The sequence below is a fragment of the Pipra filicauda genome, unplaced genomic scaffold (genome assembly GCF_003945595.2).
Source record: "Pipra filicauda isolate LSUMZ 115617 unplaced genomic scaffold, ASM394559v2 scaffold729_size357988_pilon, whole genome shotgun sequence".
Lineage (NCBI taxonomy): Eukaryota > Metazoa > Chordata > Aves > Passeriformes > Pipridae > Pipra > Pipra filicauda.
In genome coordinates, this window is record NW_024104897.1 from 63798 (window position 1) to 87534 (window position 23737).

Below are 23737 nucleotides of genomic sequence, written 5' to 3' on the forward strand. Positions count from 1 at the left end.
CAGGCTCGGCAGAGCAGACTGGTGTGATCACACCCCTATTTATATCCCAGCTGGGAGGCTCCAGCCCCCACAGCCAGGGGGGTGGAAAGGGGGGAATGGGGGGAACAGGAGCAGAGGGTGGGGGAGTGGAGTGATTCCATCCTTGAGCTGCAAGACAAAAAGCAGGAGGGGAAGGAATGAGGAGCTGCAGAGGGGCATCCTCCCTCTGCCAAGCAGGCAAAATGAATCATGGAATGCTTTGGAGGGGAAGGACAAAGCTCATCCAGTGCCACCCCCTGCCACGGGCAGGGACACCTTCCACTAGCCCAGGTTGTTCCAACCTGGCCTTGGACACTTCCAGGGATCCAGGGGCAGCCACAGCTTCCCTGGGCACCCTGTGCCAGGGCCTGCCCACCCTCACAGGGAAGAATTCCTTCCTGATTAATTAGTGAGGATCTGAGTGGCTGGAGTGGATCTGAGGAGGTTGGAGAGGAGCAAGTTTGCTCTGGAGAGAGGGAACAAATCCAGCCTGGAGCAGCCAGGGAAAGCACCAGAGCCCTTCCTGGGGGCTGCAGCAGCTCCTCACCCCGGCTCCAGGGGTAAATCCCAGAAGAAATCACTTTACAGGTCATCCTGCAACAGGAGATTGTTACCAACACAACCCCAACCCATCCTAATTAGCAGATGAGTTAATCAGCAAGAGGCACGTGGCTGGGGGGGGGTCTGGCCTTGGTGGTCTCCAGCCATCACTCCCCTTGGGTTGATCAATCCCCAGGGGCCACAATGCCCCCCCCAAAAATGCCATTTGCTGCAGGCAGGAGCCTCTGGAAGCGCCACATCCACCTCTCTATGCCCTGGCACTGCGCTGCTGCTCCTCCTGAGGAGAGTCCTGCTTGGGGCTTGGGGCGGCTCTAGGCTGGAAAACAGGGATAATGGGATCAGCTGGGCACCCTCCAGACTGGTCAGAGTGCCAGCCCAGGGGTCTCACTGGGTGTTTGAGGTGGGATAGGGACAGTCCCAGACCTGTGTTTGAGGTGGGACAGGGACAGTTCCAGCCCAGGGGACTCACCCAGTGTTTGGGGTGGGACAGGGACAGTTCCAGCCCAGGGGACTCACTGGGTGTTTGAGTTGGGACAGGGACAGTCCCAGACCTGTGTTTGAGGTGGGACAGGAACAGTTCCAAGGGGACTCACTGGGTGTTTGAGGTGGGACAGGGACAGTGTTTGAGGTGGGACAGGGACAGTCCCAGACCTGTATTTGAGGTGGGACAGGGACAGTCCCAGGGGACTCACTGGGTGTTTGGGGTGGGACAGGGACAGTGTTTGAGGTGGGACAGGGACAGTCCCAGCCCAGGGGACTCACCCTGTGTTTGAGGTGTGACAGGGACAGTCCCAGGGGACTCACTGGGTGTTTGGGGTGGGACAGGGACAGTGTTTGAGGTGGGACAGGGACAGTCCCAGCCCAGGGGACTCACCCTGTGTTTGAGGTGGGACAGGGACAGTCCCAGGGGACTCACTGGGTGTTTGGGGTGGGACAGGGACAGTGTTTGGGGTGGGACAGGGACAGTCCCAGCCCAGGGGACTCACCCTGTATTTGAGGTAGGACAGGTAGGTGTCCCAGCCCAGGGTGACCACGTTGACATAAACCACCCGGTAGGTGGGAGGGACGAAGAGGAAGTTGAGCAGCTGAGCCGCCGGCCACACGCACCAGTCGGCCTGTGGGGAGCGAGGAGCCAGCTGGATGCTTCCCACTGGATCCAGGGATGTGCCAGGGGAGGGAGGGAGAGCTCAGGGGTGGGTTTACCTTGTAAAGCTCCCAGAATTTCTCCTTGAGCTCGTCCCAGCTCTCCTCCAGAGACTGACCTTCCAGGGTGCCGATGCCTGTGGGGACAGAGTCAGTGGGGGTGGGAGCATGGATGGGAATTGCCATCTCAGTGCCAGACATGGAAAGGGCCCCCAAAACCCTCTCAATATGGGAGGGAAGGGCACTGAAGCACCATCCAGAGGGAGGGAGCTCCAGGAAATGGAAGGGGAAGCACAGGGGCTGCACTGATCTCTGGTGAGCAGGGACAGGACCCAGGGAGCAGCTGGAGCTGAGCCAGGAGAGGGTTAGGTTGGATATTGGGAAATTCTTCCCCCAGAGGGTGGTGGGGCACTGACCAGGCTCCCCAGGGCAGTGGGCACAGCCCCAAGGCTGCCAGTCCTCAAGGAGGGCTTGGACAACGCTCTGAGGGACAGGGGGGGATTGCTGGGGTGTCCTGATGATCTTTGTGGGTCCCTTCCCACTCAGGATATTCCAGGATTCTACAGAAATCCTGCTGCATTGTTGCTGTGGATGTTTCTGTGTTCGTAGGTGACAAATCAAGGCCCAACTCCTTCAATAAAGAGGGGCAGGGGGTGGAGAAGAACAAAAGCAAACCCTGGGGAACATGTCCAGAACTCTTGGACAGTGCTCTGAGGGACAGGGGGGGATTGCTGGGGTGTCCTGGGCAGGGCCTGGAGTTGGACTGGATGATCCCTCCCAGCTCAGGATATTCCAGGATTCCATGAATCCCACTCCCAGCCCGCGGTGCCACACGTACCCAGGAAGTACCAGGCGCCCAGGCCGGGCGATGCCACGAGCTGGTCGATGAGGACTTTCTTCAGGACCGTCCGGAGGCTCCGCACGCCCCGGGCCGGGAACGCCGAGTCCAGCCAGAGGTACCAGTAGTGCATCAAGGGGCCCATGCTGCAGCCAACGGCAAACATCCGACCTGGGAACAACAGCAGGGGCGGGGATGGAGGATTTGCACTGCCAGAGGGCAGGGTTAGGTGGGATAGATGGGATATTAGGGAGGAATTCTTCCCTGAGAGGGCGGGGAGGGCCTGGCACAGGTTGCCCAGAGAAGCTGTGGCTGCCCCATCCCTGGGAGTGTCCAAGGCCAGGTTGGAACAACCTGGGATAGTGGAAGGTGTCCCTGCCCGTGGCAGGGGGTGGGACTGGATGGGCTTTAAGGTCCCTCCCAACCCAAATCATTCTGGGATTCTGTGATTAATTCCTCATTGTCACAGACAGCATCACACTTTGTGCCTTCCCCAGAGCTGAATCCACTTTTGGGAGAAGCACCCAGGAGGGGGGTTCCATAAATCACAGAATCCCAGAATGGTTTGGGTTGGGAGGGACCATAAAGCCCATCCACTCCCACCCCCTGCCACAGGCAGGGACACCTTCCACTAGCCCAGGGTGTTCCAACTTGGCCTTGGACACTTCCAGGGATCCAGGGGCAGCCACAGCTTCTCTGGGCAACCTGTGCCAGGGCCTGCCCACCTTCCCAGGCAGGAATTCCTTCCTAATATCCCATCTATCCCTGCCCTCTGGCAGTGGGAAGCCATTCCCTATATCCTGTCCCTCCATCCCTTGTCCCAAGTCCCTCTCCAGCTCTCCTGGAGCCCCTTCAGGCACTGGAAGGGGCCCCAAGATCTCCCTGGAGCCTTCCCTTCTCCAACCTGGCCTTGGACACTTCCAGGGATGGGACAGCCACAGCTTCTCCGGGAAATCCATTCCAGCCCCTCACCAACCTCACGGCGAGGAATTCCTTCCCAATATCCCATCCAACGCTGCCCTCTGGCAGTGGGAGTCACCCAGCCTGTCCTGCCCCCCCCTCCCAGTCCCTCACCAGTACGGCCCAGCTGGTGTTGGCTCTCCGGGTGCCTCCGGTGGTGCCATTCCTGCTGCAGGGAATCTCCAGCTGCCAGGAGGCCCCCGCAGCTCAGGGTGTTGGTGAGGAGCAGGAGCCTCCCCGTGAACAGGGATTTCCAGGAGCGCAGGAGCCGCCGGCCCCGCGACAGCATCCTGTGGGAACAGCCCCCCTGCGCTGGGCTCAGCGGGGAGGGACTCCCCCACAGCACCCCTGGTGTGACCCCGTGCCTCCCAGTCACTCCCAGTGCCCCCAGTCAGCCACGCTGTGCTCCCCAGTTCACCCAGTTAGTGTTTGTGTACCCTCCCAGTTGCCCCACGCCTCCCAGTTTTCCATGCTGGGCTCCCCAGTTAGTGCTTCTGTACCTGCCCAGTCCCTCCTGTGCTCCCAGTTATCCACGCTGGGCCCCCCCAGTTATTGCTTGTGTACCCTCCCAGTTCCCCCTGTGCCCCCCAGTTTGTGCTCCGGTACCCCCCCCAGTTTGCCCAGTTAGTGCTCTTGTACCCTCCCAGTTCCCTTTGTGCCCCCAGTTATCCCTGTTGGGCTCCCCAGTTCACCCAGTTAGTGCTTATGTACCTTTCCAGTTATCCACCTTGTGCTCCCCAGTTTGTCCAGTTAGTGCTCCTGTACCCTCCCAGTCTCCCCAGTTAGTGCTCCTGTACCCCCCCAGTTCCCCGTGCTCTCCAGTTATCCTCCCAGTTAGCCCTGCCTCACCCTCCCAGTCCCCCCGTCACACCTCCTATGCCCCCCTCACACCTCCCCCCGGACCCTTCCCCCGTCACCCCAGTGCCTCCCAGTCACCCCCAGTGCCCCCAGTCACCCCCCTGCACGTGCCTCCCACTCACCCCAGTTATTCCTGCACCCCCTGTGGGCCCCTAGTGCCCTTTTCTGGGCACCCCTCGAGCTCCTTGTGCCCCCAGTTCCCCTCCAGTTCTCCCCAGTTCTCCCCAGTTCTCCCAGTGCCCTCCCCGCCACTACCGGGCGCTCCCACCGCCCGTACCCGGAAGAGGGAGCATCACGTGACGCGGCTCTTCCGGTTCCTGCGCCCGCCATGACACCTACCGGGGCACAGGGGCCGCCATGACACCTCCCCAGGCAGCAGCTCGTCCATGGGATTGGGGAGGGACGGGGGGGACGGGGGGCTGCTCCAAGGCGTCCCCACGGTGCCCCAGCCCTGCCCTGTCCCTCTGGGCTCAGCAGAGGGGCTGGGGGGGTGTGTCAGCATGGGATCCATGGGATCTGTCACCACGGGATGCCCCCGTGGAGGTGGCAGTGATGGGTGTCAACAGCACTGCAGGGGCAGGGCCCACCGCTCTCCCACCTCTGCTGGTGCCACCTGGGTCCCCAGGTGTTGAGACGCCACTGAGACCCTCCAGGCTGACCCCCTACATGCACCCAAAGAGCCTTTGGAACCTCTGAGAAGCTCCTCTTTGGACCCCTGAACATCAGCTCGGGGTCCCCCTGGTTGTGGGGGGGCAGCAGAAGGGGCAGGGGGTACGTTGCTGCTCCTTGTCCTTGGAGTTTGTCACTCCCAAGGACACCCTGGTAAGGCACAGAGGTCTCCTGCTGAGCTGGGACAGCTCTGGAGACCAAAGATCCCTCCTGCTCACAAATAAATGTTCTCCTGCCAGGACTGAGGCCCGGGGCAGGAAGGCAAAAAACCCACCAGCTTCTAAAAACGTCAGCTTTATTCCACTTCTGAGCGCAGCTGAGGAATCCTGCTCCTCCAGACACCCCATCCCAACGCCTCCTCTTGCTTCCACGCCACGGGAAGGGCCTGGCCAGCCCTATCTATAGGAATTGGCCTTGTGTTTTGGCAGGAAGGTGAAGCTGGGAGGGACAGGGCCCAGGAGCAGCTCACTGGAAGAAAGAATCAATCACAGAATCAATCAAGAGACCTTAAAGACCATTTTGTTCCAGCCCCTTCTGCTAGCCCAGGTTGCTCCAAGCCTCATCCAACCTGGCCTTGGGACACTTCCAGGGAAGAAACACAAGGACAACGACAAAACCAAACCCAAGGAGAGGTTTGTGTTCAGCCCACGGTTGTCACACGGCCCTGTGGCTCTACGGGGGCTCTGCCACGTCCCTTTTTAGCAATTTAAATTAAATTCCACATTTTATTACCTTATTCTGATCCAATCATCCACGTTCTGGCTGGCCATGAGTGTCTCCAGGTAGTCCCTCCCCAGGTAATACGGCGGCCGCTCGTTAATTCTCTGAGGTAGATGTTCCAATAATCCAACTGGAATGTACCTGGGATGGGATGGAACAGCAGTGAGTGCTGGAGTTTAATTAAATATTGTTCAAAGATCCTCTTGGATCAATCCAGTTTTGGCTGGGCACAGTTACCTGCACAGGAAAGAGAGCCATTCCAGCAGGAATTTCCTGGTTTTCTCCACTCCCTGAGTGTCCGACCCCCAGTGCTCGAGGCCGTAGTTGGTGAAGTCTTTGAGGATGTCAAACCTTTCCCCAGAGGAGATATCCCAGTGTCTCTGCTCCTTAATTTCGGTGAAAAGCCACGGTTTGATGAGTGCCCCTCTGCAGCCAAAAAAAAAAAAAAAAAAAAAAAGAGGCATTGTTATTCCCATCACTGATTCTCCTGAAGATGCCAACTGATTTTAGTCACTTCCCAGCCCTTTTTACCAGCCAATTCTGCTTTTAATTTTGTTTCTCATTCCAACAAGAAGCTGCTGGAACTTCCCACCGATCCAAATTGATTTTATCAATTTTCAGAGCAGTTTCAACACGAGGAAACTTCTCGTGTTTTGAGGTTGTTTAGGGATTTTTTTTTTAATTCCTTTTTTTTTTTTTTTAACTCTGGAACCAAAAAGAGCTCAGAAGTGAAGGGAAACACAAGCACTTGCCTTGCAATCATGATTCCAGAAACTCCCATCTCCATGGCTCGATTTGCATCTTCGTAAGATAAAATATCTCCATTTCCTGCCCGGAAAGGAGGGAGAAGCCAGAGGTCAAAGTGAGCCATAAGGACAAGTCAAAATGAGTTAATCCAGGCACGAGATAAAATTCAAAATGGACACACAGTCCAAGAACCAGACTGTTCAAAGAGCCAAGGTTAGAGATTCCCAGGGATGTTTATGGGGTGGATATTTATGATTCCTCTTACAAGGAAAAGAGGAGCCTTCTCCTCTCTTCTCCTCCACTCCCAGCTCCTACCTGGAAGGTTTGGGGATTGTCTGTGCCACAGGGGCCCAAAAAGCACCTGGTAAAACCCAAGTGGTTCATGTCCTACCTGTCCTTTCTCCTCATCCCCAAACACAAGTAGAGGTGCCGGTAACTCCACCAGGGATGCTCCAAACTTTCCCCCAGGCTAAATATCATTGGGAATCTGGGGTTTTCTTCCCTTTTTTTAAAGGTATTTCAAATCAAAGAGGTGAAGGAACAAGACTCACGTACCAAACAGGGGCATGGGGCTGGCGATCTTGGCGCACTCGGCGATGTATTCCCAGTCGGCGCTCCGCGTGTACCGCTGCTCCCGGGATCGGCCGTGGAGCTGGGGGAGAGATCCCGCTCAGACCTCGCTGGAGAGGCAGGGCAGGACAGGAGGAACGTGCTCCAGCAAAGGGAATCACACCAGGATGGGGTAAGGGATCCTCGGGATCTACCTCAGGATCTTCTTCAGGATCTGCTTCTGGATCTACGACCCAGCAGCAGCTGACAGAGCAGAGCTGGGTAAGGGGTCCCTCAGGATTTACCTCTGGATCTTCTTCAGGATCTACTTCTGGATCTACCACCCAGCAGCTGCTCACAGAGCAGACCTGGGTAAAGAATCCCTTGGGATTTTCCTCTGGATCTACAGCCCAGGAACTGCTGATGGAGGGGGCTGAGGAAGGGGTGAGCAGAGCTGGGAAAGGGATCCCTCAGGATCTACCTCTGGATCTACTTCAGGATCTACCTTTGTATTTACAGCCCAGTGGTGCTGAAAGAGAACTGGGTAAGGGATCCCTCAGGATCTACCTCTGGACCTACAGGAAGGGCTGGGCATAGCTGAGTGGGCTGGAGGCTTTTGGGGTGACATTTTGGCTATTTGTGAGCCAGAGCAAGAAGTGGCTGTTCACAGGGAATGGGAATATTCTCCGTGGGCAGGAACTAACCCCCACACAATGAGCTGGTCTCATTATTTCCCCAGCCCTGACAGAACGAGGCTTCCCTGGCTGAAACTTCGGCAGGAACCATCTCCATAAGGTTGTGGATGCCCCATCCCTGGAAGTGTCCAAGGCCAGGTTGGACAGGGCTTGGAAGAACCTGGGATAGTGGAAGGTGTCCCAGGAGCAACAAGGAAAACACTTTCTGCTCCTGAATTTTCCTCTTGGGTTAGCAGAGAACACTAAAATGCAGCACAGACCTGCTCCAAGGGGTTTGAAAGAGCTGTTGGGGCAGGGGAAGGTCACCCCCACCTTGTCTCCAGGCTGACGTGCAGAATTCCCAATCTCACAACCAGCACAAGTATTCCCGTACCGTGACCATGGATGCTCCCCACTCCCGGATCCTGGGGATGATTTTATGAGCCACATTAATCTTTTCTTGCACTCCAGTCCGGATCTTCACCGTCAGAGGCACATCCAGCACCTGCAGGAGTGGGAGAATGAGGCCAGGCCGAGGCAGGAGGTGGCTCCATCAGCTCCATCATCTCCAGGCGCTCCGACTCACTGAGTTCATCCCGCGGACAATCTGTTCAAACTTGTTGGAGCGAGTCATGAGAGCACAACCTCCTCCCTGAGGGACAAAACGTGGCACAGTCAAGACTTTCCGCTTCCTTGCATAGTAAAGAGTCCTTGGAGCTGCTCAGGGAATGCAGGAAAGACTTGGAGCATCTCAAGGCTTGCAGAAAATGGATTCTTTAACAAAAAAAACCCACCAGCCCACAGCCCTCTCCTCCCAAATTCTGCCAGGAAAAGACAGCCATTCCCTGCTCCTTGAGCAGCTTATTCACCTTCTTGCTGAGGTCCAGTGCCCATAAATGAACTGGGAGCTCTGGATCAGCCTGGCAGGAGCAGGTCAGGCAGCGGGGGATAAGGGAAAAGACAAGGATCCATGGAAGGAAGGAAAACGTGCCCCACAACTCACCTTCTTGTAGACCAGGTCAATGGGACACCCCACGTTGATGTCCACAAAATCCACCTCGATTGTCCTGTTCAGGAGCTCTGCACACTTGGTCATGGTGTCTGGAAAGGCTCCCTCCAGCTGCCAAAGGGAGCCAAAGCTTCCATGAGCTCCAGAGGCCGTTTTTCTCCTCGGGAGTTCGGTTTTATCGAGGTGACAACACTCACCTGCACCCCAAAAATATCCTCGGTGTGGTGGCGTTTGAGCAGGGCCCACTCCGAGGACTGGCCCTGGAGCAGGTTGGTGCACACAGCCATCTCTCCACAGGTGACATCTGCTCCGAAGCGTTTGCAAATCCGTCGGAAAGGGAGGTTCCCGCACTGCCAGGGACAGCAGGGACAGGGATTGTCAGGAGATCTGCTCCGTTCCGACGGCGGCAACGGCAAGTTTTGACAAATGGACACAAGTTATCAACCTACCGTGGTCAGTGGAGCCAAGTAGAGCTTGCCTTGGATTTCCAGCTGGAAAACAAGGATGGAGGACCAACATCAGAGCTGAGGCAGCAGTGGTGATGATCATGGAATTGTAGAATCAATAGAATGGTTTCTGTTGGGAGGGACTTTAAGGATCATCCAGTGCCACCCCCTCTATCCCAGACACCTTCCTCTATCCCAGGTCGCTCCAAACCCCATCCAACCCGGCCTTGGACACTTCCAGGGATGGGGCAGCCACAGCTGCTCTGCCCAACCTGTGCCAGGGCCTCCCCACCCTCACAGGAAGGAATTTCTTCCATATATAAGATATTCCAGTTTTTATCCCTTGCTCTGGGTAAAACCCAGTGGGAAACCCAGGAGGACACTGGTTTTGTTTTAGAACCTCAAAGTATCCCCAGGGAACGTCTCACTTGCATAAAAGAAGCAGAAAATCGAACCGCTCATTTTGTTTTCACTGCTCAGCTTGGAGAGAGCTCACAGCAATTACAGATACTGAGGTGAGAGGGATTGGTTTATGGAAGCAAGGATGGAGGTGAGGAGGATGAGGGGAGGAAGACACTGCAGCACATACAACCCAGCCCAGCCTCAGCTCTCCTTGCTCTTCCATCCTCCCTGACAGCTCAGCCCCTCCCTCCAGGACCTGGAAAATCCAGGGGCTGCAGCTTCTCTTGGTTCTCACCCTTCCAAGGCCAACTCCAGACCCGTGAGCGCTCACCTTCCCGCATCCTTCCCACCATGACAGGGACATGGAGCCCGGGAGCTCTGTCCTCTGCCTGCCTCCCCCAGCTAAAGGGTCTCAAAGGTGTCTCTAAAGGGTCTCTCTTCCATCTTTCCACACACAATCCCCACCCTTGGAGCAGCACACAAGGGTCACCTGCCCTTGACCGGACTCTCACCTTCTTCTTCTCGCACGGCCGCAGCTTCGTGACGTCCTCGTCGGTCAGCGGGCCCACGGTCGGCACGGAGGGAACAACCCCATCTCCTCGGGAGCTGGGGCTCTGCAAGGCCTCTGCTTTGGGATCTTCTCCCTGTTCCTGCAGCACAGGGCACTCGTGGCTGTCTCCATCCCCCAGGCCCTCCTGGGGTGCCGCGCAGTTGGACACCTCTTGCTCCCCCGTGGCTTTGCCTCCCTTCCCGTCGCCTCCGCGGGGCTTGAGCCCACGCAGATACTCCTCGGCCTTCTGGAAGACGAACTTCCTCTTGCGCAGCTGGTGCTGGAGGTCCTTGGAGAGGTTGTTCCTCACCAGCAGCTTCCCTTCCCACTGCTGGGCCAGGGCGGCGTTGACGATGTTCTGGTGGCCGTCCCCGAGGTGGGCGCGGGCGAAGCGACAGGTGACCCCGTAGGGACAGCGGCCGAAGGTGTCGAAGAGGACGCAGCGCTGGCCCAGGTCCGAGGGCTTCCCCGCCAGGTACTCGCCCACGTCGTGGAGGAAGCGGCACCGGGGGCCGTAAAAGCACTTCCCTGGACAGCCCTTCGGAGAACAGGGAGCGGGGTAAGGCCTCGGCTCAGGTGTGGATGGAGTGGCACAGCCCAGGTGAGGCCGAACCTGCCCCAGCCCACAACTGCTCTGAGCACCTGAGCCCCCCTGGTGATGTCAGGTGACACGTGGAGTGGTCCCGGGAACTCCAGTGTTGGAATGTGCTGCAGGAGGGGAGCAAGGGACCCACCTGAGGGGACATTTTAGTGCTGCCACTTCAGGGAAGGTGACGCTTTGCTTGTCCCACTCAGCTCATCCCACTTCCCCCTCTCCCAGCCAACAGAGTTGGCTTCCATAGAACCCTGGAATGGTTTGGATTGGATGGGACCTTTAAGATCATCTCATTCCACCCCCTGCCATGGGCAGGGACACTTCCCACTAGCCCAGGTTGCTCCAACCTGGCCTTGGACACTTCCAGGGATGGGGCAGCCACAGCTTCTCTGGGCAACCTGTGCCAGGGCCTCCCCACCCTCCCAGGTAGGAATTCCTTCCCAAAATCCCACCTAACCCAGGCCAGTGGGGAGCAGAGCTCTGTGTCCTACCTGTGTGACAGAGGGGCACAGCCTGCTCTGCTCGTAGTGGTTGGGTTTCATACACGGCCTGCTCTTGTTCTGCCCCCGGGCCCGTTTCCGCTCTGGGAGCTCCTTCTCCTCTGCTCCAGCACCTTCCTGGTTTTCCTCATCCTGGCCAAGGTCCTCTGCCCTCACCCGCTTGGCGGGGGGCTTGCTCTGGCAGCTGCTGACCTGCTCCTCCTGCTCCTCCTTCTTCTCCTCGTCCTCCTCCTTCTTCTCCTCCTCGCCCTCATCTCCCACCTGGCTTCCCGGCTCGCTCCCCGCCCGCAGGAAGGCGTGGAATTCCTCCTTGGAAGTGAGGAACCTGCGGAGATGCAGCACCTGGGTCATCCTGGTCATGGCAGGGAGCAGGGAGAGGGGTGTCCAGGGAGACAGGGGGGGCAGGAGGGGCTGGGCATGGACTGTGGGGATTTATGGAGCAGTTGGGAATGTACTGGGGGGAGCTATGGAGGGGTTGGGAATTTAGTGGGGGGGGCTATGGAGGGGTCAGGGATGGACTGGGGGGGTTATGGAGGAGCTGGGAACGTACCGGGGAGGTTATGGAGAGGTTGGGAATGTACTGGGAGAGTTACGGAGAGGCTGGGAACACGCTGTGGGCGAGGGGGGGGATTTTAGAGAGGTCGGGAATGTACCGGGGTACTGTAGGGGTTATAGAGGGATCGGGAAAGTACTGATGCAGTTATGGAGGAGCCTGGCACATACTGGGGGAGCTCATGGCGGGGCCAGGAACGTACTGGGGTGGTTACGGATGGACCGGACGCGTCCCGGGGGAGTTACAGAGGGATCAGGGATGTACCGGGGCGGGGGGTATGGAGGTGCCGGGCGCGTCCTGGGGGGCTCACAGAGGGGTCGGGCACGCCCCGGGGGGGTGGCGGAGGGGCCGGGAGGGTCCCGGGGGACGGCGGGGGCCGTGGCGGGGCCGGACAGCCCCGACCCCGCACTCACTGGGCTCGAACCGGCGCCACCCCGGGCGGCACCGCCGCGGCCATGCTGCCGCGCGCCGCGATGACGTCACACGGAGGGGCGGGGCCACGCTGCGGCGCGCGGGCGGTATAAAAGGCGCGGCTGAGGCGGGGGCCCCCTCAGAGCGGCGGGAACTGCGTGTTGGGTGGTGTGTGCTGCTGAGTTCCACGAGGGGGGCTTGGGAGCATCTCTGAGGGGTTTCGACGCTGCCTGGGGCCCCTTGAGGAGCTGCCCGAGCAGGGAGGGGACGCCGGTGTGCAGCCCTTGCACCGGGGAGAGGTGTCATCCTCAGGGCTTCTTTCTGTGGGCGCCTCCTGGGTGTGAGGGGTCCGGGATTACCGGGGTTCCCATCAACTCTGCCCCCCCCGAGACTGGGCATGGTTGGAAGGACAGGGAAAAGCCCACAGGGCTCCTGGCTTGGGAGGGACTCACATGATCAGTCAGGTTGGAAGAGACCTTTGAGATCATCCAGTCGAACCTGTGACCCAGCATCACCATGTTAACTAAACCAGACCACTGAGTGCCACGTCCAGTCTTTCCTTAAAAAATTTCCCTGTTTTTCAGTGAGTGTCTGGCTCTCTTGCCTCCTCACAGCTGTCAGTGGGAGAGGATGGAGCTCTTCGGAGGTGCGGGACACTCAGTGTGGGGTTTTTTGTATATTTGAGGTTATTTTTAAGCAGCAAATGCAAAGCTGGGCTCAGCCCGGGCTGAGGGGATGAACCAACTCTTGCCCAGAGCCATAATCCTGCCTTGAGCTGTCCCACGGGCTGCTCCAGCAGGATTTTCCACATTACCCTTTGGAAGCATTTTCAAGCTCAGCCCAGCTGAGGTGCAGGGAGGCTTTGTCTTTCCCGTGGGAAGAACTGGTGCCATCACACCTTCCCACCACGGATGGTGGGGCCAGGAGACGAGGCCACCTCGTCTCTGGGGACCAGAGGTGTCCCCTGCCCTGGGCTGCAGCCGACACAAAACCCGCTCCAGCTCTGAGGTGCAGCCACTCGTTTCTGGTGGTTCCATGAATGAGACTTTGCTCACGCCGTGGGCGAGGGCTGGCGCTCCCGGGGCTGCCTTTGCGTTCGGTCTGTGGGTGGAAGTTTGGGCTGAAAACCAAATTAACGTGTCGAGTGTGGCGGGTTTGACCTTTTAGCCCTCCCGTGTAGCTGCCACATCTTCCCTATGTTTGGGACGCTCTTTTACACCCTCTCCTTGCTCGTAGTCCCTGCAGCCCCCAGTGCCTCGTCCGTGCCTGACGTGTGTGAACCTCAAGCAAGAAAGCTCCTGTAGTGAGGGGGTTGATGTCTCACGGGTGACGTGTTTGGAGCCCTCCTGGATGACGTTTCCCTTTCCAGCTCGGGCTCTGTCACCGGCACAGCCCCGTTTGACTCACTCTTGGCCCGGGCTTCCAAGGAACGGCTGTGAAATCCAAGTGAAGCCAGAGCTGTGCTCCATCTTTCCCATCCCACGCCCTACGCTGGATCCAAAGTGCTTTTTTAGCCGAATAAAAACTGACCTCTTTGTTTCTGGGGGGGGTTGTGGTGCAGGTACCGACAAGTGTAATTTGTGGGGTTTTTGCCCTAATTTAGGGGCTGCTGGAAGCTGGTGAAGAGCGACCGTGCTCGTGGCGTTGTGGAATTACCACACTGAGATTGTTTGTAGGCACTGAAGGGTTGTGTGTGCACGTGGGATGGAGGTAGAAGTGCATGTGGAGCTTTAATTCTGCTGTTTTCCTGTTTTTCTGTTGGTTTAGCCCAGTTCTGTCCAGATGCTCCATCGGAAATGTCTTTTGGGATGAGCTGGGAGCCCTGTGGGTGCTCGTGCTGCTGCCAAGGGTGGGCAGGTTGCACGATGGAGCCAGGCTGCTGCGAGAAGAGCTCTTGGCTGATTGGGTGTTAATTAGTTTTGGATTGAAATATGAGGAATGCAGAATACTATTTTAGGCTTCATCTTGGCTGAGGGGAGGAAGGAAGGAAGGAAACGAGGCTCTGGGGATTAATGAAATGATTTCACTGATGTTTTTGTGGGGCAATGAGGCTGAAGTCAGAGTGCTTTGGGCTTGCTGCACTCAGCTGAGCTCAGACTTTAGCATCCAATCCCTTCTCAGGGCATGGCTTGGTGGTTTTATGAGGCTGAGCCTTGGACAAGCTTCCCAACAGACCCTTCTCCAGGCCAGGTTGGACAGGACTTGGAGCAACCTGGTCTAGTGGAGGGTGTCCCTGCCCAGGGCAGGGGGTGGAATGGGATGATCTTTGAGATCCTTTCCAGCCCAAACCATTCCATGACTCTCTGGCAGGGATGGAGAGATGCTGCTCTTGTCTCCTTTACCTTTTCACCCCTTCATGTCGTGCTGAGGTTGGAAGTGGGGCCGGGGGAACGAGGAGTGGTGAAGCTTCTGCTGCAGTGCTGGAGCTGGATGGTTTTCAGGGGTGAATGTAGAGCTTGGATGGCCAAAGCTGTCATTTCCACATCCTCCAGCACCACTAAAGCAGCTTTAAAGAAAACCAAGAACTCATTGGGAAAGGCCAACTCAGGAAAAAGGGAAAGGTCGATTACAGGAAAGTGGGATAGAGATACAGGGAGAACTAAGTCAGGAAAAGTTCAGCTGCTTCAAGGTCCAAGCTAAACAAGACAAACACATATTAATGAACCTGCCCCTTCCATGGGCTCCCACACAAAAGCTGGATGTGCTGAGCCCCTGGATCTGGCTACTACACCCCCTGTCAGCCGAAAAAGGAGGGTCTGTGGGAGCCCCAGGAGCAGCTCCACAGCTGGTTTGGGCTGCTCACCCTGCTCTGGATGCTGTCAGAACATTCTGACAACCTTTGCTGGTTAATGGTGCAAAAGGGTGAATGTCCCCGGAGGCAGGTGCGGGGTTGGATGTGTGGGAGTGTCTGGAGCTGGAAGTGATGGAATTGAACCTTTGGGCCTTATCCATCTTCTGCCCAAACCCAAGTCCATTCCTCATGTGTCGTCTCCTCTTTTATCCCGTCTTGTTTTAGCAACACAGCTTCCAGCCTTCTGCAAAGGAGACTATTCCCAGCGCTCATAAATCTCCTATCAGGAAGCTGTTTCCAAGATTAAAGCTTAAACGTTTCCCCTCTCTGGTTTCACGTCCCAGTTCCCAATTCCCTCCCTGTAATCACCAGCCCTGCCTCCTCCCAGCAGCTGAGGGTTCATCTGGACGCGCTGAGGTCTCCATACCCCACACCAAGCCCCCGAAAGCCGTGGCTGCTCCAAGAAAACCTGTGTTGGGACACTTTGGAGTCGGGGTGTGCACCTCGAGTGCTTGTAAACGGCCGGGCCGGGCTTTGGGCTGGCGATTGTGTCACGGAGTTTGGAAAGGTCTTCCTGCTGCAGTTCCCTCCTGGCTGGTTTAAGAGCTGACTTAAGTGTTTGGAGGAGTTCAGGGGCGTTATCCGGGCAAGGCCTGTGGCTTTGGGATGAGTTGGAAGTGGCCCGGAGTTCAGGGCCTGGTGTGGGTATCGGATCGCCGGCGGCGGCGGGAACGGTCCCGTTCCCAGGACTGGGATAATGAAGTCCTTGGATCTGCGGGGCCAACGTGGTGTGTGGGCAGGGAAACACGGAGCAGGGAAGCGCGCGGGACATCTGGGCTCGCGTGGGAGCGGTGGGAGCACCGTGGGACGCCGAGTCTCTTGGCTGTGGCACTCAGCCCTTTTTGTTAGGAAAGCTTGGAGGGGACCCCAAATCTTTTCATCAGACCCTAAAATTAGAGGCAGCCAAGGCCCCAGTCATGGGAGGGGTGGATTCCTTGGCAGGGGCCGCTCTGCTGATGGAAGAGGCAGGATGTGGCTTTTCCCAGTGCCCTGGGCATGGGAGCAGGGAGAAGGCCTTGATTCTCCCTTCTGGGAGCTCTGAGGGGCATCTCACACCAGCCTTTATCCCTCCCAGCCTTCATCACCCTCAACCCTGCTCTTCCCAGGGCCATTCTGTGTCCCAAAAGGAACCTTCTCTTCTGGCCTCTCCTGTCACCTGAGGCCACCGTGCAGGTTGGCTAATCCCCCGTGGCTCAGCCTGTTGGGAATTAAGGATCTGGGCAGGAAAAGTGCTTGCCTCCAGCCCTTTAGCTGGCCTCTCCTCTGGTGCCCTGTGCCACCAGATAAAAATCTTTTTTTGTGCTTTTTTGATCCTTATTTTTACACCGAAAAGGCAACACTGAGGTTTCCTCCTGACATTTAAGTCAGTCAGTAAAGCCACGAACCGAGTAAACATTCCCTATTTCGCTGGGACAAAGGCCCCAAGATCCTGCTGGGACTGAAATGTTTCATCATTTCCGAAGCAAAATGTTTTAGTTCGACAAAAAAAATAAAAAATATAATAATAAGAAAAGAACAACAACTAAAAACCGACACGTTTCAATGTTTTTCTAATTATTTTCTCCATTTTGGCTGAAACCGTTTGTCACATTTGGCCCCGCTTCCCAAATGGCTTCGGAACCTTCCAAAACTTCTATTTCGGGGACTTTTCTTGTCGTTGGCGAAGAAGTTCGATCCCTGCCCAGGGTTCCCGCTCATTCCAGGTGTTTTCCGGTGTGTGCATCTCTTTGGTGTCCCAGGATGGAGCCTCTCGGTGCCACCCGGGGACGGAGCGGGATGTTTTTCCCAGTCCCAGCACCTGTGACATACCTGGGCTGATCCTCCCTGCCAACTTCCCCTTTGGTTACTGGCACAACAGTTAAATTCCAGGTGAGCCACGTTTTTTTTCCTCCCCAAAAAACCTGGCTGCTGGGAGCACGTTGCCTCTGGAGCTCAGCAGCAGTCCTGGAAACGAGCCGGGGAGCTGGAAAACCAAGGGATGGGGGAGAGCTTGGAGCTTTGCTGGTGCCTCTGTCCCCACGTCTGGGCCTCCTGTGTGAGTCAGAGGGGAACAACATCTGTGGGTTTGAGGGTTGCAGATGGTTTGGGTTAGTTTGGGAGAGTGTGGCCTGGGATTGGGACAGGGCTGGTTTCAGCTCTGGGAGCCGAGACTCGGAAACAAAAAGGTCGAAGCACGTTCTGCTGGTTGGTTTTGGACCTTTCCTCGCCTCAGACACTGAATTTTTGAGGCATTTCTTTTTCTTAGCATTGTTGTACTGGGTGCTGGTAGTGGGGGGGCTACGGGGGAGGCTTCTCTGAGAAGCTTCTGGAATTAACCATGTGGGTCACTAATGCCATCTCCTTTACTCGGTTCTCTTCACCATCCTGCTGGAAATCATGGAATCCCAGACTGGTTGGGGTTGGGAGAGACCTTAAAACTGATCCAGTCAACCCCTGCCATGGGCAGGGACACCTTCTACTATCCCAGGTTGCTCCAACCTGGCCTTGGACCCTTCCAGGGATGGGGCAGCCACAGCTTCTCTGGAAAATCCATTTCAGTGCCTCCCCACCTTCCCAGGGAAGAATTCCTTCCCAATATCCCATCTATCCCTGCCCTCTGGCACTGGGAAGCCATTCCCTGTGTCCTGTCCCTCCAGGCCCTTGTCCAAAGTCCCTCTCCAGCTCTCCTGGAGCCCCTTTAGGCCCTGGAAGGCCCCAGTTAGGTCACCTCAAAGCTTCTCTCCTCCAGGCTGAACAATCCCAATTCTCCAACCTTTCCCCCCAGCAGGGCTGCTCCAGCCCTTTGATCATCTTTGTTCCTCCTCTGGACTCGCTCCAGCAGCTCCACATCCAGCCTGTGCTGGGACCCCAGAGCTGGATGCAGGATTCCAGGTGGGGGTCTCACCTCAGAGGGGCAGAATCACAAGGGGAAAAAAAAACCAAACCCTCGATTTCATTTAGTTCTGGAAAAAATAAAACCTCAGCGCTGGTTTTATCCAGAGCCCTCCCTAACGTGGGATTTTTGCAGACTAAGGGTAGATGTATTTTTTTCTCCCTCCTCCTGACTGAGAGGTGGAGAGGGCTGATGCAATGTCATCTAAACTTGGAGCAGCCTGTGCTGCAGCAGCTGAGGAGCTTTTGCAAAAGGAGAACCATTCCCAGTTTTCCCCTGGATGACGCCGTGCCAGTTCTGTTCTGGAAGACTCACCATTGCCTTAAAAAAATGCATGTTGGAGGATTTGCCCTTGAGTGAGAGATACTCCTGGGGGGGTTGACCTTGCTGGTGGGGGGGTCCCCTTTTCCTTAGGGATTTGTATCCAGGTGGTTTAATTTGTGTCCTGCACGGCTGTGCCACTCCAGGCTGCCCGGAGGGATGGCACAATGCAGTGACCTGCATTCAGCTCCTCTGCAGAGCACCAGCCTGGCCAGAATCTCTCACTTGTGACAAAGAAACATCTGCCCCTATCCTGTGGACAAATTCCTGTGCAAATAAGCGGGGAAAGAGGCGAGGAAACAGGGCAGGATTGTCCCTGGAAAACTGTGTTGCTGTGGAGGTGGAAAGATGTCACTTGGCACGAGGGGATGGTCCTGTGCAGGGCTCTGATCCTTGTGGGTCCCTTCCAACTCAGCATGTCCCGGGATTCTGTGACCCAGCTGGGGTTTTGCAACCCTAATAAACATCATATGGGATCTTTGGGGTGTTAATGCAGGACAGACCATCCCTCCTGGCTCTGCTGCACCCAGACAGCTCTGGCAGCTCCGCTCGGGCTCTTGGAGGGTGAGGGAACAGCAGCACTGGGAGCAGCTTTTTCCAAGCAGACCTTGGCAATGCCTGGGGTGTGGGAAGTGCAGGAGAAAGCAAACAGGCTTTGGCTGGGCCTGGGAGCCTGGACGTGAGAGGCTCCAGCAGAACTCCCTGTCCTTTGGGGAAGTGAGGAGGCTGCACTGAGCCTTGTCCCTGCCCTTCCTGAGCTGGAAAACTTCCCTCCCGCTTGTTTCTCCCCCTCTGTCCCCACATCCCTTCTCAGCAGGGACTAATGCACTTGCTCTCTAGGCTGGCTTAACTCTGACACGAGATTAGATCTCTGTGTGTCAGTGCATGGGCTCCCTCCCCCTGCTAATGATCCAGCTGAATCCTGGGTCCTTCCAGCAGGGTTTGACAGGGAGGAAATGTCTCAAAACCGTGGAATTCCTACAAATCTCACAGCTGAGTACCCAAATTTGTGTTCCCTCTAAGGGAGCTCTTGGGAAGGAGCTGTGAGTAGTGATGTGTGAGGATGTAGGAGTTACAGGACATCATTCCTGCTCCCAGCAGAGCAGAGGACAGATTCCATCTTAAAATGTACAAACGGCTCCGTGGAGATATTAAGAACAAGAATATAACTCTGCTTTAAATCATGGATTCATGGAATGGTTTGGGTGGAAAGGGACCTTAAAGAGAATCCAGTGCCACCCCCTGCCATGGGCAGGGACACCTCCCACTAGCCCAGGTTGCTCCAACCTGGCCTTGGACACTTCCAGGGATGGGGCAGCCACAGCTTCTTTGGGAATTCCATCCCAGCCCCTCCCCACCCTCCCAGGGAAGAATTTCTTCCCTATATCCCATCCAACTCTACTTTCTGGCAGTTTGAAGCCATTCCCCCTTGTCCTGTCGCTCCAGGCCCTTGGAAATCCACTTAAAAGTGGGATCATGCTCTCCTGAGCATGGACATGTTTCTCCCCACAAAATGTCCCTGTTCCCTCTCCTTTCCCTGCCCCGGAGGTTTCTGCACTCGGCAGCATTTGCTGAACTTGGCTCTGGAGATTCTCTCCCTGCAGCTGCTTTTTTTTTTTTCTGCTGCATCTCTGCAAATCATCAATATTCATGTGCCTCAGCAGCAGAGCCTCTGGAAAAAAAAAGAGCTCTGGAGATCCGGAGCGGGATCCAGCGCTGGAAAAGCCTCTCCCGTGTGGGGTCAGGGAGCCGTGCCTTTGCCACGAGAGGGGGGTATGAGCCCGCCGGTGGGTGCCGGGGGGGTGCCGCGGCTCAGGGAACGAGCCACGGCTCCCTCCCGTTTTCCCAGCGGAGGATGGGATGGCAGAGGATCGGGGGCGTTCGGCAGCTCCGGCTCCTGCCCCGAGGTCAAGTGAGCCGGGAACACCTGGACGGGGAGAAGCTCATCCCTGCTGTCGCACGGGGACTTGCTCCCGGCTGACCCGGTGTGGGAGAGCTAAAGCAGGAGGGATTTTCCTGACGGCAATCCGGGGAAGGAATGCTTCCCCGTGATCTGAAAAGCATCATTTTCCTCGGATGTCTCTGCATTTCCCCTCCACTGCCCAGGATCATTCTCTCCTTTGCACTGATGCAACTGTTTGGCATCGCAGAAAACCGGTTCGAGGAGCTGATCTGGCTCATCCCAAATATTCCCCCCCCCCCTTCCCAGGTCAGGAACATTTCCTTCCCAGGTGTTGCTGGAGCACGTTGTGCTCTGGGGTCTGAGCTAACCTGCCTGCAGCCAACAGGCCTGAAATGAAGTTACCCCTGCTGTTCTCTTGTCCTTTTCTCTGCTGTGACATAAAAATCCCTGATTTCTCCCGCTGGGAGATCTCCAGGTCAGATCCATGTACAAACAACTTGGAGAAGTTGGTCGATTTTTTTCTTTTTTTTTTTTTTTTAAGCTTGAATTCTGACTGGGAATTGAGAGATCTGGAGTTTATTCTGGTTTATGTGTTCTCTCTGTTGATTTCTTCCACTATTTCATGCCCACGTGGAAAGATTAAAATGCTCAAGGGAGGGTTTGGATGTTTGAATATCTTCCTCACTCACATCAGAGAAGAGAATATAGAGAATATTTTGTGTGTGTGAGGGGAAAAGATATTTAAAATTTGATGGGCTTAAAGTTCTGGGCTTAGCTTTGTGATTTTATGTGATTTAGTCCTGTTATATATCTTTATAAACCAATTATTTTTTTATCCAGCAAAACACCTGAAAGCAAGGACTAGTCCAGGGCTAGGGATCAAAATCCAGCTTAGCCCATGAACTCCTCATCCTGCAACAGTTCCCATTCCAATACAGCAGCAAGGACATTCCTTTCACACTTTCCCTCTCCATTCCAGGGCCTTTTCCTTGGGATTTGAAGCCTTGGGAAGAGGTTCTGGCTCCGTGGAGTCAGACCACGCACGTGCTGTGCAGTTGCAGCTTTTGCAGTTGAATTCTTGTGTGAAAATATCCTTTCTGGTCTGGCTGCTGCACGGAGATTAGGAATAATCCCCAGTCCCCATCCATCAAACTTAATTAGGTCCATTTCCTAACGAGCCTCTGGGCCGCTCAAGTGGGAGCTGGGAGGAAGATGGAGCACCTTGTCATCGCTTCCAGGGGAGAGAAAGGACCAACAGCCTCTTCCACAGGGCTGGGAATGGGGAAAATCCCAATTGCTGGAACCCACAAACATCAGGAGTCCAAAAAAAAAAATCTTCTTAAAAAGGAGAAAACCCCTGGATTTGGGTGTCAGGATGATTTGAGGTGCTCACTAACATCAACCTGGATTCCTGCCTCCCGTAGATTGGGAGATCCCTGGCAAACCTTAGGATGTTTTTCCCCTGAAGTGGTTGTGGTTTATTTTTTCCCGAGAAAGGATTTGTTTTTTGGAAGATGCCAATTAAAAGAGAAGCTGGGTCTGTTCCAGGGAGGGTGTTGCTTGGACGAGCGTCTTGATTTATTTACTGTGTTAGTTTTTGTTGGTTTTTACATTGTTGATGCACCCATTAGGCCACATACCAAGGAAAATGGGGAGGGGAGGGGTTAAGCTAAAGCAACTGTGCCTTTTGAAAAGTCCATTAATCTCTATTTATACGAGGGAAGCTTTTTTTTTCCTCAGAGGTCACGATCAAAACGTGTCCCAGTTATCCTGCTCAGTTCTGCTCCGCTCTCTGATTTAGGACCGTGACAAAATGTCCCGGATTTGAATTCTCCTGGGATTTGGGCTTTGGTGAGTTGGTTTGGGGTTGTTATAGGAGAGATCTGGAAAGGCCAACGGTGGCCTGGGCACAGCGTGGGCAGCAGGTGAGGGGGAGGTTCTGCCCCTCTGCCCCTCTCAGGTGAGAGCCCACCTGCAATCCTGCATCCAGCTCTGGGGTCTCCAGCACAGGAGGGATGTGGAGCTGCTGGAATAAATCCAGAGGAGGCCCTGGAGCTGCTCCAAGGGCTGGAGCCCCTCTGCTCTGGAGCCAGGCTGGGAGAGCTGGGAGGGTTCACCTGGAGAAAGGAAGGATCCAGGGAGACCTGAGAGCCCCTTCCAGGGCCTGAAGGGGCTCCAGGAGAGCTGGAGAGGGACTGGGGACAAGGGATGGAAGGACAGGACACAGGGAATGGCTTCAAACCAAAAGAGGGGAAATTTAGGTGGGGTATTGGGAAGGAATTCCTGCCTGTGAGGGTGGGGAGGTCCTGGCACAGGTTGGGCAGAGAAGCTGTGGCTGCCCCATCCCTGGAAGTGTCCAAAGCCAGGTTGGAGCAACCTGGGCTACTGGGAGGTGTCCCTGGGCTAGTGGGAGGTGTCCCTACCCGTGGCAGGGGGTGGGAATGGATGAACTTTATGGTGCCTTCCAACCCAACCCATTCCAGGATTCATACCCCTCAGCTGGTCCATGGGGCCTCCGCAGAACATCCCATTTTTGGATTAAAGGGTTTGTGGAACCGCCCGGGGATCAAAGGGAGTGGTTGTGCTGCTGTCACTGGCTGAGATGGTTCAGCTCAGGGGGTGATGGGTGTGTGGGGCAGGAGGAAGGTCCAGCCCTTGGTCACACTGGTTTGGGCTTCCCTGGAATCTGCTCCAGTTTGGGCACTTTGTCCCCCCCTCAATACCACACCTGGAAAAAAAATCACCCAAAATCTCCTGCTTCTCCAGGTGTTGCTTTTTCCTCAGGATAAATTTTAGTGAGCCTGACTTTCCTCTGTGGCTTTGCTGTGCTGGGACTCTGGCTGGCAAAACCTAATTACCAAGGGCTGGGATTTGTAATTCCTGGCACAGCAACAGCATTAATGGATTTTGTTCAGTTCCCTTTTATCAGCCCTTCCAGCCTGCCTCTTATCTCCTTACTTTGGGAAGGGCTGAGATGGGATTAAGAGAACGTGCAGGCCTGATAAATGGAGATAGAAACTCTGGAGCCGGGGTGGATCAATACAGGTCCATCCTGAAGAGCTGTGGAGAGCTTTTTCAGGCAGGACTGATTGGATGGATCCAAGACTGGAGAGGGAATGAGGCTGCCACGGAGAGCTCAGGGACACAGGAACGTGTCCCAGTGGTCATTGGAACCTGTTGGGTGGAAGTGGAGCACATGTGAAGGCATCTGACACTTGGGCTTCCTGCACATCCATCTCTTTTCCTGACTCAGCACTTTGCCTGGAGCTGACCCACATCTTGGCTGGCTGGATGGAGCTTTCCCAGCCTTCCCAGCCTGCCTGGTGCCTCCTGCACCCAAAGAAGCCTCTCTGTGCTCTTCCCTCTCCCTGAGGTGAACTGGGATGTGTGGAGCAGGCGAGGGCTTGGGATGGAGCTGGGATCTGGAGGGAAGAAGGGAATGAACCGCTGCTGTTGAGTTTGGGGATGAGAGTGCAAGGCTTGGAAACCTCTCCAAGCTGAGCTTGCCAAGGGAGTGGAAAGCAGGTCTTGTGGGAGCAGGATTCCCTGCCCCCGGAGCGATACCATGAGAGTGACCTTTCCCCTGG

At 55.9% G+C, this 23737-nt stretch overlaps 2 protein-coding genes across 4 annotated transcripts; both read right to left on the minus strand.

Annotated features, from left to right (window-relative positions):
• Positions 1-345: 345 nt before the first annotated feature.
• Positions 346-5377, minus strand: MPV17L2 (MPV17 mitochondrial inner membrane protein like 2). Of its 3 annotated transcripts, none has more exons than XM_039389442.1 (6): positions 5322-5377; positions 3635-3810; positions 2561-2731; positions 1783-1859; positions 1566-1694; positions 346-895 (listed from the first exon to the last, which is right to left on the minus strand). In XM_039389442.1, the coding sequence occupies exons 2-6, from the start codon at positions 3807-3809 to the stop codon at positions 827-829; spliced, it is 621 nt and encodes a 206-aa protein (XP_039245376.1). In that variant the 5' UTR covers position 3810; positions 5322-5377; the 3' UTR covers positions 346-826. The 3 variants fall into 3 exon arrangements, with proteins under 3 accessions (XP_039245376.1, XP_027594008.1, XP_027594010.1); XM_027738207.2 differs by lacking the exon at positions 5322-5377 and adding an exon at positions 4501-5239; XM_027738209.2 differs by lacking the exon at positions 5322-5377 and adding an exon at positions 4232-4318.
• DUS3L (dihydrouridine synthase 3 like) lies at positions 5326-12271 on the minus strand. Its single transcript, XM_027738206.2, has 13 exons — positions 12206-12271; positions 11231-11564; positions 10107-10682; positions 9196-9237; positions 8944-9096; positions 8741-8857; positions 8324-8389; positions 8132-8242; positions 7070-7166; positions 6520-6595; positions 6005-6193; positions 5780-5908; positions 5326-5515 (listed from the first exon to the last, which is right to left on the minus strand). The coding sequence occupies exons 1-13, from the start codon at positions 12247-12249 to the stop codon at positions 5443-5445; spliced, it is 2007 nt and encodes a 668-aa protein (XP_027594007.1). The 5' UTR covers positions 12250-12271; the 3' UTR covers positions 5326-5442.
• Positions 12272-23737: the final 11466 nt, after the last annotated feature.

Bases quoted from the DNA above. Each gene is read 5' to 3' on its own strand.
- MPV17L2 (XM_039389442.1), bottom strand. From the start codon at position 3,809: ATGCTGTCGCGGGGCCGGCGGCTCCTGCGCTCCTGGAAATCCCTGTTC. The intron at 2,732-3,634 runs GTGAGGGACTGG...TGTTGTTCCCAG, and splicing joins ACACCAGCTGGGCCGTACTG to GTCGGATGTTTGCCGTTGGC. The intron at 1,860-2,560 runs GTACGTGTGGCA...CTGTCCCCACAG, and splicing joins GGGCGCCTGGTACTTCCTGG to GCATCGGCACCCTGGAAGGT.
- DUS3L (XM_027738206.2), bottom strand. From the start codon at position 12,249: ATGGCCGCGGCGGTGCCGCCCGGGGTGGCGCCGGTTCGAGCCCA. The intron at 11,565-12,205 runs GTGAGTGCGGGG...GCATCTCCGCAG, and splicing joins GTGGCGCCGGTTCGAGCCCA to GTTCCTCACTTCCAAGGAGG. The intron at 9,238-10,106 runs GTGAGAGTCCGG...CTTGTTTTCCAG, and splicing joins GGCCGTGCGAGAAGAAGAAG to CTGGAAATCCAAGGCAAGCT.